Source organism: Charadrius vociferus, unplaced genomic scaffold, assembly GCF_000708025.1.
Source record: "Charadrius vociferus isolate BGI_N301 unplaced genomic scaffold, ASM70802v2 scaffold163, whole genome shotgun sequence".
Classification (NCBI taxonomy): domain Eukaryota; kingdom Metazoa; phylum Chordata; class Aves; order Charadriiformes; family Charadriidae; genus Charadrius; species Charadrius vociferus.
Window position 1 is genome coordinate 3,175,102 of NW_009648332.1, and position 12,682 is coordinate 3,187,783.

At 38.4% G+C, this 12,682-nt stretch overlaps 1 protein-coding gene across 2 annotated transcripts in view; it reads right to left on the reverse strand.

Annotated features, from left to right (window-relative positions):
* The window catches only part of OSBPL9 (oxysterol binding protein-like 9), a 55,686-nt gene that overhangs the window by 25,254 nt on the left and 17,750 nt on the right, over positions 1-12,682 (reverse strand). For both annotated transcript variants that reach the window (XM_009884625.1, XM_009884624.1), the window contains exons 4-5: positions 3,609-3,704; positions 1,479-1,526 (exon numbers count right to left, since the gene is read on the reverse strand). In XM_009884625.1, the coding sequence (XP_009882927.1) occupies positions 1,479-1,526; positions 3,609-3,704 (144 nt within the window). The remainder of the gene's footprint in view (positions 1-1,478; positions 1,527-3,608; positions 3,705-12,682) is intronic.

Genomic DNA, 12,682 nt, shown 5'->3' on the forward strand with positions numbered 1-12,682 from the left:
CAGTATCAAAAAACCTCTTAGCTGCTTTAGTACAGGAAGAGACATGATCAAAAGAATGCTTTGCCAAGTCTTTTTCAATTTTAATAGATAATAAATGGAATCTATAGTAATAGCAATGCTCATCAAGATTTAAAACCAGAGGAAGCTGATCTCCTCTAAACAAGCCTCCTGCTTTCTCTATAAAGTCAATCTGTCTGTTCCATCGATACCTTGCAGAGATAAAGAAAGAAAGAAATCAGCGTAACACGTGGAAAGACTCCAGGGATTAGAAGCACTGTCACAGAGAAGAAGAAAGTACTGCCTGATCTGCAAAGTAGCATCTGGAGAGAGGTCAAAACTGAAGGAGAACTCTTCCCAGTAAGACACACCAAAGGAGAAATAAAAAAATCTCTAGATCTTACACTTTTGGTCAGCTGTCCAGAGATTAAACATGCTTACACAGAGAACGTTTGTACTTCAAAGTTATTTTAAATGCCTGTACATGCAAAAGCACTCCAGAAAGACTATCACTTGTGAAGTCTTTAAGACGCCACATAATGGATCAAACAAGACGGATAACTCACGAAAGGTCACAACCATTATAAAGAAGTAAACTAAACACAGAAAGCACCAACTGTTTTCAAAACTGAAGCTAAACACCAATAGACTATCAGCTTGTTTTTCACAAGTGAAACCCGGGGAAGGTGGAAAACTAGGATGAGATACACCACTACTTTATGACATTGAAATCACTGCATTTGCTGGGAAAAAAAGCAACTCCTCAGTAATAAACCCTTCATAAAGAATTGTTAAATCTCTCCTCCACACCACACAAATTAACATACAAAACCAGCATGCTACTTTATGTCAAACGCAGACCACCAAAGGTATGTGCTAGCCTTTCTTAAACATAGTGATTGAATTCTGACCTACAAACTTGACTTCAGAGTGGAATAGGAGGAGATGCAAAAAAAATACACAACACTTCAGTGAATTATAACCTCGCTAAAAAAGTAGTGCTCCCTACATAGGAAGTTACATTTTTGGCATCCTCATTTAAGGTGAATGAATTATGGTATTCTCAGACTTCCAACATGCGCCAGGCTAGTCACAGAACTACGCAGGATGCAGACTGATTATGAGAAATACATGATTCTTAGTATTTACTTTTGTCCTTCAGAATAGCTTTGCTATTCCTACAAACATGAAACATTCATCCTTGTCAAGGATGAAAACCCAGCAAATTTAAGCTTAAAATGCTTTAGATGGTTGGATAACAGAGAAGTAATCGTTTCCTACGGACTGAAATCTATTTTAATGTTATGACCCAGTATTACTAAAAATTCTGTTTACCGCCTATTCACAACACAAATGTTATCAGTTATTCAAATTGCTTTAAGTGATTTTGACAGCTTGAGGGATATGAAAATAGACCAAGAACGTTTAAATTTCTACAGACTACAGCAAAATAAGCAATATTGAAGACAAAATGTACTTGCTTTTCTCTGTTCATCGTCTTTGCAGTTCTGGAGTTTTTCATCAAAGAGCTAAAAGAAAGAGATACTTGTGAAAAATACTGAAAGTGTTATTTTTCCATATAAAATCAGCCAGAAACACAAAATTTCAAAACCAAAAGTCTTTAATAAGTACTTAAGTTATACGATCCTGGTATTATGACTCAAAGCCATTTTTTTCTAGTATTTCTTTACAGCATCTGTGATATAACAAATTTGTAACTAGTTTCTCACATTATCCCATCCTGCCAGAGACCAAATCTCAGAGCCTGGTTAGTTCCACAGCTCAGCCTGCCATGATTCTACCACAGTTTGAACAAAAAAGTGAGGTTAATTAATAAAAGTGACACTCATCAGAACACCTCCAACTCCCTTTCTTTTATTTCAGGAAAGATCTTTGGGGCATATAGAGTACTTATCAAAACAGCCTCACCCTTATCAACCCTTCCAGGTACCTTGTTATTCAGGCACATGATTCAAATCACGTAAGATTTGTAAGCACTTCTTTTGGGAAGATAAGTAGTGATTTCCCAGCATTAACTTCTATTTATTTTCTTAAAAGTGGAATACGAGATGCAGCTAAGCAAAGTGAAACAAATTCTTACTGAAAAGCTTGCATGCGTATTTAACACAAGCTGAGCTGAAACAGTTAAAAGTTGCCTCCAAGAGCACTCTAAGATGCACATACAAATAACCATTAAGTACAAGTTGTTCAAGGAAGAAAAAAGATTAAAGGTAATGTTCAAAAGTTCATCACATCCACCCTTGCTCAGAAGAGACTGTAATTTTTAGTAGGTGAGCTACAGTTCGCTCAACTGCCTGCCTAAAACCTACTCATGCATTCCCTTTCCCTTGAGGGATGATTTCTGGTTCTAAAAAAAGACTGTAGTCCTGGTCTCTGTCCATCCTCAAATTCACTCTTCTTTCATTATTAATTAATTCCTATACCCCCTCCCCCAGTTGGCCCAAAATAACAATTAGAAGGTGTAAAGATTTAACTACCTTTCTTCAGTGAAGCGTGCTAGATGGCTCCGAAGCAGGAGCCAAAGATAACTCCTGATCAAGTCTTTGCAGTTTAGCTTTGAATTTTGTTTGCATCTCTTTTGCCTACCTCCATTTTTGTTGGTATGTTCTTCCCCCTCTCCACCCTCCCTTGCAACTGAATTTTTGCTGAATATCTCAGACGCAATACTTGCCCATTATATCAGGAAAAAAAAATCCAAACCAGCAGAACTGAAGCAATCTTAACAGCAATTTTAACTTGCTGATTCATGGGAAAAAGTGTCCTAACCAGCAGCAAAAACTGTTTTGTTGGTTTTTTTTTTCAATAAGGTGAGTACTGAGAGATATGACCTCATCATTCCTCACCTTCCCACCGAGTCTTAAAATACAGGTACAAAGTGTAAGAGAACTGCATTTGTACAAAATTTCTACAGAATGTTTTAACTCAAGGACAAAGAATAGATGATCTACCACTACCGCAACAAAGTCTGAAACTATCTGCAGGTGTAGTTAAATATTATTTGACAAAATTTTCTCAAGATAAATTCTAAAAATTTATATATATAGCATTCTAAAAATGCTACGAGCAATACAATAATTTAATTATGTTTTTAAATTAAACCTAAGTCATCTCTGCCATTTCCATGAAGCTATATGCACAAAAGAATGTTTTAGCCACTGTAAGCCCTCTATAAAATCTGTTTGGGTTAATCTAATTTTCTGACTCTATTTTAACAATCCCAAGATCCATTCTAAGAGAAAGCCATTTTCATCTTATTTCAGCCCTTAGCTTACAACTTTTCATTTTTATACTTCTAGTAAAAATCTCTGTTATTCAGAAGTAGTCAGAACTTATGTAACATCCTAAGCTAGGGCGAAAGAGAAAATAAAATTCTATCATCGGCAGGCTGCATATATAAAAAAAGGTATGTTTTCTCTGGTTCACAGTCAGCTCAGCCAGATGAGCTCTCTCTGCCTCCCACATTGACCAGAACACGTGCCAAGCATAAAACATGACTCTCTCCTTCTGTTGAGCTTCCTTTCAAGCAGAGCTTGAAATCCACATTGACAAGCAGACTCCAATACAGTAAATACATCAGTTAGTTACCATACCTTCAACTGGTCTATCAAAATCTGTAAGTAAGCGTCAGCCTCCGTGAGTTTCTTGTCAAAATCATGAACACTGGGAACAAATCCTGAATCCACACCCTAGATATAAATAAATAAATAAAAAACAAATATACAATTAGAGTTTCAGAAGAGGAAAAAAGATAGCAAAAATAATGGTTTTGCCCGCCAACTGACTGATAAAGTGTTGCCTTGGCTCTCATCCTGCCATGTGCAAACACAGGCACACAGCTGAACACATTTGTCTTCTATTTGCAGCTAAATCAGTAACAGTAAATTGCTACACATTTTCAGTGGGGCTATAATCATCACACACCACAGTATTTCACTACTTATAATTGAACAAATCCCCTTACATTACACTAATTAAAGTCTCTTTGGAAAATATAATGGAGAACTCAAGTTTTTCTGAAGACTGTCTTGTGATTACATGTTCCTACATTTCAGTTAAGGAAGACAAAACCATGCCCAATTGGATGACTGCACTTTTCACACCTCAGACAATATTGCTCAACCCACAGCTTCTTAGCTAAGAACTGAACCAATGAGTGCTAAATCTCTTCTTAAATACTGACCCACCTTTAAGCTGAAAAATTCAAAATTATTATTCTTGGTTGCTCTATTTCCTTTACGGCTACAACGACTCGCATCCTTGTCAGCACATTTGATTTCTTACATTTTGTTGCACGTATGCCAACAAGGACAAAGCATCAGTGCTGTGAGAATGATTACTTTTGTATTTTCTTGTACGCTTCTGCATATAACATAATCCCTACCTTTAAACCGCTAAACCATGTATTTAAAGACTTGAACAAACTCCCACAGGGTTACCACATCTTTAATGACAGGAAAGAAAAGAGAGGATTCTTGAAATTGATTACTTCTGACTTCATGCACATATGCTATGTAAACACATTTAAGGTTTATTTATATAATACCTTTAATGCAAATGGAACTGCGAAACAAATATTGAAGCACTCCCAGCTTAAAATAAAAATACAATGCAAGTTAAATATGTAGGAGGAAAAAAAAAACATGGAGAATAAAGAAGCAGACATCAGTTATAACAGAAACATAATCCCGAGAACATTACAGCAGTGACAAGACTTTCCTACTAGTCTAAATACTTGATCTAAAATATGACGTCTTCACTTCAAACTCTTATGAAGCATCAACTGTGCTGTTTTGACTGCTGAGAATCTCAAGAGTCTGAGTAAAGATCAAGACAGTGGGGAAGAAACATTTCATATGGGGGAAGATGGGCAATCCATATTTGTAGAATTCCAGATTAGCATAAATTTTTCTTTGACATTGTTAGCTTTGTCAACACAGATACTTTTTTTTTTATATATGAAATTAGGCCACCCTATTAAGAACTTTATTGATGGCTCTTTAGAGGCATGAACACTTGCAAGCAACAGAGGAATGACTTGCTCTTACTCACATCTGTCACGCTGTGTGCACGGTATCATGCACACCCTAAAACATAAAGCCATATACTGATTGCAGAAGGTATTATTCTTTATTCATTTGCCAAATCTTAACTGTGCTACAGACTAACACCCAGATCTTGACAACAGTTCTACATGAGTAAATCTAGCTGTACAGATTAGTTTGTAAAACAGAACTTAAAAAAAAAAACCAAAACCAACCCAACAATACTTCATCCTGTATTAGACAGTCCACACTGGACAACTTTAGAAATAGTGTTTTGAAACAAGGAGGAGGGAGAAGAAGAGAAGAAGGCAACCATTTTGACTATGCCAGGAAATTAAGAAAAGATAAAAAACACCCAGTGTAACAAGTTATCAAAAAGAAACTAATAGGCAGAGAGTCCTCTCAACCAAGAAACTTGCGACTCTCCCTTCAAATTAGTAAAGTTTAAATTACAATGAAACTAGATCTGAAACTATATGAAATTTGTATTCCATTTCCTTGTTGAAAACTGAGTGGTCTGTACAGCTAGCAGTCAACACTAGCATTTCAGCAAATGGTCTAGCATGCTCAGTTAAAATTCTGGAGGTCGGGTTTCCTAAACCAAAACTGCATGAACTATACAGAAAATGTCTGCTGAAGATACTATACACAGAAACATAGTTTAGACACACCACCAAAGCTGCAGAAAGCAAAGGCAGGGACTGGGAGAACAAAGAACTGCCCACTGTAGGAGAAGATCAGGTTCAAGACGAGCTGAGCAACCTGAAGGTGCACAAGTCCATGGGACCTGATGAGATACATCTGCAGGTCCTGAGGGAACTGGTGAATGAAATTGCCAAGCCACTATCCATCATACTTAAGAAGCTGTGGCAGTCTTGAAGTTCATGAACCTCACGAAGTTCAACAATGCAAAGCACAGGGTCCTGCACACGGGTTGGGGCAATCCCATGCACAAATACAAGCTGGGCAGAGAATGGATCTAAAGCAGCCCTGAGAAGAGGGAATTGGGGGTGCTGGTGGATGAGTTCAACACGAGCCAGCAACATGCACTCACAGCCCAGAAGGCCAACCACATCCTGGGCTGCATCAGAAGCGTGGCCAGCAGGTCGAGGGAGGTGATTTACCCCTCTGCTCTCCTGAGACACCACCTGGAATATTGCATCCACTTCTGGAGCCCTCAACATATGAAGGACATGGACCTGTTGGAGCAAGTCCAGAGGAAGGCCACGAAGATGATCAGAGGGCTGGAGCACCTCTCCTATGAAGACAGGCTGAGAGAGCTGGGGTTGTTCAGCATGGAGAAGAGAAGGCTCCACAGAGACCTTATAGCAGCTTTACAGTATCTGAAGGGGGTCTACAAGAAAGCTGGAGAGGGGCTTTCTACAAGGGCATGTAGTGATAGGCCAAGGGGTAATGGCTTTAAAATGGAAGAGGGTAGATTTAGATTAGATATTAGGAAGAAATTTTTCACTAGGAGGGTGGTGAGGCACTGGAACAGGTCGCCCAGGAAAGCTGTGGATGTTCCAACCCTGGAAGTGTTCAAGGCCAGGTTGGATGGAGCTTTGAGCAACCTGATCTTGTGGGAACTAGATGATCTTTAAGGTCCCTTCCAACCTAAACCATAGTTCATGGTGCAAGTTATCTGTATGCTACATAAAAATGCTGATTTTTACTTCAGTCAGTCTATGACTACTAGTATGTAACAATCTGGTATTTTTACTGGTGGCTTAAAGATAAAATGCCACTCTTAAATTTCAGCCTCTTAGCACAAAGGGAAAAGCTAATTAAAACATTTAGTGTTACAACTGAGCAGACTTCCACATCAAACACTAGAGAAAACTATGACCTAAAAAGTTCTATTAGAAAGTTAAAAGTTCAATCAACATCAAGAGAAAGCCATAAAACCAAGTATAGTGTCAAGCTGACATAGTACAGAGAGAAAACATGAAAATAATTCTGAAAAGAAGTACAGGTACTGTACTGTGCTGTAGCACTTCATTAGTTTGCTCTCGGTTAGTATAAAGACAGTTTAGATGAAATTTGATAACCTACTATGCAAATTTACTAGTCTGTGTTATACGAGCTTAGGTTAATAATTGTAAGTTCTCACACAGTTTTAAAATTGAAAACCAAAAGATAATTGGAAAGTTAAAAATATCAAGATTAGCAATAGCACAGAAAAAAACCACTGTATAAATAGCAAAAAAAAAAACAACAAACCAATCAGTATTTCAAACCCAGCAGTAATTTAGAAAGAGCAGATATACAAAGTGCAGATTTGAATTAAAAAAAAAAAAAAATCCTTATTTCTTTATTATCTGGTCACCCAAAGACACAGTAGAGAAAAAAAGGGGACCCTTTCTCTTTCTTTAGCTTTCTTCCCTCCCCTGCCATGTAGGAAATGAGGTTTCAAAAGAAAAGGGTGAGCAGAGTCAATAGAATGGCATTTAACAGTTTGTTAAACATGTAAATTAGGAAACTGCACATCTGAACTAGCAATCAAATCTGTATGAGAAACTTGTATTATATGCTGCTCACCTATTGCTGAACTCTGCCCTTGGAGGGCAGAGTTCAAAACTCCACTGGATTTGACCCTAGGCAACCTGATCTAACATAGAAGTTGGTCTCACAATGAGAAGGGGCTTGGACCATCTGATTTCCAGCGGTTTCTCCAGCTGAATTTATGCTGTGATTCTAAAATAAATATCTTCAAATTATGAAAAGAACAGGAACGCAGACTATTTTAGGTCTTCAGAAATACACTGATGCTTTCTTACTGTCAGTACCAACCCAAAGTTTTCCACTGAATAACTAGATCTATTGGTAAGTACACTTTATTTCCCTCAAATAACAACAACTCTCTGTTAATGTAGGTTTCAAGGCATTAACAGTTAGATTACCAGATGAAATACCTGCAGAAGCAAGTAATCTGTATAACTTCTAGTCCGCCCACCACCTCCCCAAACAATACATTTGGTATCTGGCTCCTCCCCACAAAGAAACCCATATCGATAACAACTCTAGAGAAGAGAGAAAAAGGTAACAGCATTCTCTGTTATGGAGGGAGCCACATCCCTCCATCCCTCCTACAACTTCTGGGATGTCCCGTTCAGGACATATCAAAAGCTCTAAGACCAGACTCCATAGGGCACACGCCAATTCTAATGTTTGTAGAGGCAGAAAGGAGTAAGTGGGGCCCAGCAGCACACTGACTTACCCAATTAAAGGTCTCCCAGCGTGATCTGCATGTTACCTAGTAGCTTGGAGTGAGCAGACAGGATGGTTATCCTAGGAAGGGTTTACATGCTGGTCTGGGGTTCAGTAAGGAACTCTTACGCTAGGAGTCCTGCAAAATTATTCCCTTTATACGTGACCCTTTTTATTTGGAGGGGGTAAACAGGAGGGCAACAACAAAATATAAACCGATTAAAAATACATATTATGAGCCTTATTTCCATTACAGAACAGCTAGCACTAAGGGAGTCTGTATGTTGTTTCCTTGTACTCCAAATTAGAAGTCATGCATATCACTAATGCATTTGTATTCAAAACTTGTCCATGCTGAGAAGTAATTCCAGCCTAATTTAAGCTCGTTCTTTCAAACTGGGATGGGATGAAAAGATTGCATCATCCTTAGAAGCAGCATACCGGAAAAATTCAAATATATTTCTCAAATAAAAGCATTACAATAATGACCTCTGTGGAAAACAAACAGTAATGAAGGCAGGGAAACAATGAAGAAGATAGAGGCAACAGCAAAGACTTGACAAGAGCTGTCCTTGTAGAATAGCTTTACTGGAGGAGGAAAAGAGAAAGCTGTACAGAGCAGACTTTCTTATCTTTTTGAAGATATTTATTCTCTGTTCTTCATCGAATTAGGATTTCAAGTCCAACAACAAAATCTTGTGGAAGTTAGTTTAAAGAAGTGAATAAGAGTGTTTTCCCTCCATCCACAATACTTCATCAGAAATATATCCCCTGCCTACAGCATGTTTGATTTTGTCAAGCAGGACATATAAGAACCACTGATAGAAAACTGAAGAAAAACAACAAATTAACTAGTAAGCCACTAAACAATGGCTCCTTCTTGACTTTTTATTTGTGCCAAAGACAACCATATTTTTTTCCTCTGCTAGATTTTTAAGCAATATTTAGACCTCAGAATGTAAATGTCTCAAAATAAGTTTAAAAACAAATATATGAGTTCTGGAAGACATATGAGCCTTCCAAACAGTAAGAATACTGCACTTCTAAATAAAATAAAATAAAATAAAAGTATTTCTGCTTTGCAAAACACAAAATGCTTAGCAAAGACTGTGTAGCTATAGATATTATCAGGTCTACTAGGAAAACGGAAGGAGTTAAAAAAACAGAAGTATTTACATACTGATGTAAAATTCTGTCTTTAAAGTATATGTTACAATTCCGAAACCTCAAAAATACTAAGTATATCCTAGAGCTCCATTTATTTACCTACATAATTTATTATAGTTGTAGATAATGCACATGTGCTAAGGTGCTTATTCACTATCATGGTTACTTTGTTAGCAGAACGTGAAAAAGGGCAGCATGCCCGTTAACTCTATGCTTTTCCACCAGCACTTGAAACACATCTATACTGGATATATTCTTTATCTAAAAAGAACCTGTTCTTAGTTTTATACAAGCATTCTTGACTCACACTAGAAACATCATTGGAAAGCCAGTGAGTAACAATAGAATATACTTGAGATACATATAAAAAAAGTTTTGCTCTACCTTTTTTTCTTGTTTGCAGCTTTAGAAAGGTCATCAAAAATCCCGGTTAACATTATACTAGGTGAACTGCTACTAGCAAAACAGTTTCACACTTTACACCGCGTAAGTGAACAAGAAAACAACAGTTCCTCTGTTGCTTATTCTCACCTCTACTCTGCTCTTTCTTTTGAGTCAGCATAAACATTTGCCTTTCCACATAATGAACTCAATGTAGAAACTAATCTGGGTTAAAACTAAACTCACAAAGGGAGGGCAGCAGGAAAAGTATTTTTCATTTAGGTCAGTTCTGAATCCAGTTCCAAATTCTGCTGTTCTTGCCGCACTGCCTCTTCCCTTTTGCCAGGAGAAGTGAGACAGGACTGCTTCCAGCAGCAGTACCAATTCTTCAGTATTGCTGAAGCCATGGTGGAACTCTTTATATTTAAGCCATTGCATCACTCTTCACAGCAACTGTCCCAGATCCACTTCTTAGAATATAGTTTTCTTACCCTACTATTTGCTACTTAAGAAGCAAATACCTTGTTTAAATTACAGAGGTATCAAGCTACAGAGCAATTCTTTTTTTAATTCCTTTCACTTTTATTGTGGTAAGAAAAGGCCCATCTTTGTACCGACAGCAATTTCTGTTCCTTTGTCTCTACAATGAGTCCACTTAGAGGCTAAAATAGTTTGGGACATTACCCGAAGGGTTTTCATAAGTTTGGGTAGGAAATCTTTTGTAGCCTGCAAGTATTTAGACTCTCTAATGTGGATTATCACCATCATATCTCCTCAGAAAGCAAGAAAGACAACTCACTTGTAGAATATGCAAGACTCAGCTTTGTATTTTTATTTATTTTTTTAAATCAAGTTGGTAGGTAGCTGTCTTTTATACAATTCTCAACAGCATCTTTAGTTGCCACTTTAAGACACGAAGATGGTCTAGCATCACTAGAACAGCAGAGGGGAAAAGTCTATTTCAAGGCAAGAATGAGTGTGAAAGCTTCAGCTAATGGGAGAAAAGAGGAGGGAGAGGAAAAAAAACCAAAAACAGAGTAGTAAAAAACAAAAAGCAAAGTTCATCCCTCCAGCTCAGGGTAAGCAGAGTCTCATAAGGACGGGATCCTAACACTACCAAAACACCACCAGAATACACGCGCTCATTCAGCCATTTACAGTTTTTAAATGTATTCAGTTTTTTACTGAATTCCTTTTAGGCAAAAGAAGAGTATAGTTACTGGTGTTTTTTAGGTAGATTCATATCGTAACAGTGATCTTGCACTTTTCAGATCAAAGAAGAAAGTTACCATGTTACTGCAGTCCTAAACACGAGTTATCTTCAAGGGGTTTTCTTTTCACACAGGAGAATTCCAGAAACCAGAAAAGTACTTGTAGCACTAGGGTGCCACTTGAAAGACAGACAAGGAAAGCAGGACATTTACACTAAACAAGAAGACTAGAAGCATTTGCTGTTTGAATGGGATTGCTGGTTGACATACGATTCTGGTGAGGAACGAAAGAAAATTTGAGATAACTTATCACCCTTTTGCCTCTGCCCAGACAAACAAGAAACCCAAGCCACAATATACCTTCACCCCATGCACACCCTTCCCCCTGCCTCTTGGGGGTATGAGGCAACGGATCTGCTGCCACTCCAAAGCCACTGACCTGCTAATGCCACAACATCATCTTGGGAGGGGTAAGGGGAAAAACACTGATGGATTCAGAAAGGTACTTCCAATACTACCGCACCATCTACTGTTCAAGCACTTTTCCATAGACAAAGCTAATACTAGAAGAACTATGCATATTTTTAGCCATGCCTTTAATATAAGACCACACAAAAACACAGCAAGCAGAACAACAGACTTCGGTTTCAAAATTCAGAGAAATTAGATTACAAGCATATCTAAAACGTTTCCTCCCAGTTCTTTTTTCATTTGAATACAACATTACTAATTGTCAGCCCTCTGGACAGCTAGGATCCCTTTACTCATTCTATATACTTATGACTCAGTTCTTCCTCAGTTCCTTGACTGTAGCTCATTCTTACAAGTTTAGATTTGTTGCAGGGGGAGAAGTGTTATTTTTAAGTGCTTCAAAACCAATTCCATCATAAAGACTGAAGGACAACACAGTAAGATACTCAGGCAAAAATAAAATTAGCAAAACTTATCAGACTAGAGAACACCCAGATACCACTTCACCTCTCCACCTCACATTAATCCTTATCCTTTCCGATTTGGTTTGCTCAACACACCAACAATCAGTACACTTCAGTACTTTCAGTACATTTTCTCGCAAGTGTTTGACACTGAAGAAAACTTCGTCAAAGCCTGACTTTCCAACTTGAACACCGCAGCGCCAGAACAGGCAGACTGAAAAGTGGCATGAACAATCTGAAAAGACTCAGAAAAGATCTATCATTTGGACAAAAACAGATGCATAAGGGTTTTATATGCCAGATAACCACGTTTCTGTTTGCGACTGAAACTAAGAACCTAAGAAAACACCCTTACAGAAAATAATCTCTGTGACAGCACTCAAACCTCCATCCATACCCGCTGAGCCAATAATCCTCCCAAAGCACTCATTTGACTTTATTGCCCAAGTAAAAATGAAAGCAAAAGAACACCAAGTGCATGAAGCGGCGTTTTGTTTTAAACGTTAATTGAAGCCAAGGCGTGTTTGTATACAACGGGCTCTTGTAACCGGTGGAAAGCATCCCTCCCTCCGGGGCGCACCGAAACCCGGCGGCGACTCCGCTGAGGAACCCGAACCCTTCCCGGACCCTCCGCCAGTTCCCCCGCGCTGGAAGCCCGTGTCCCCCGCGGGAGGGGGGGGCTGTCCCTTAACGCCGATCTCCGCCGCCAGCCCCCCGGGCG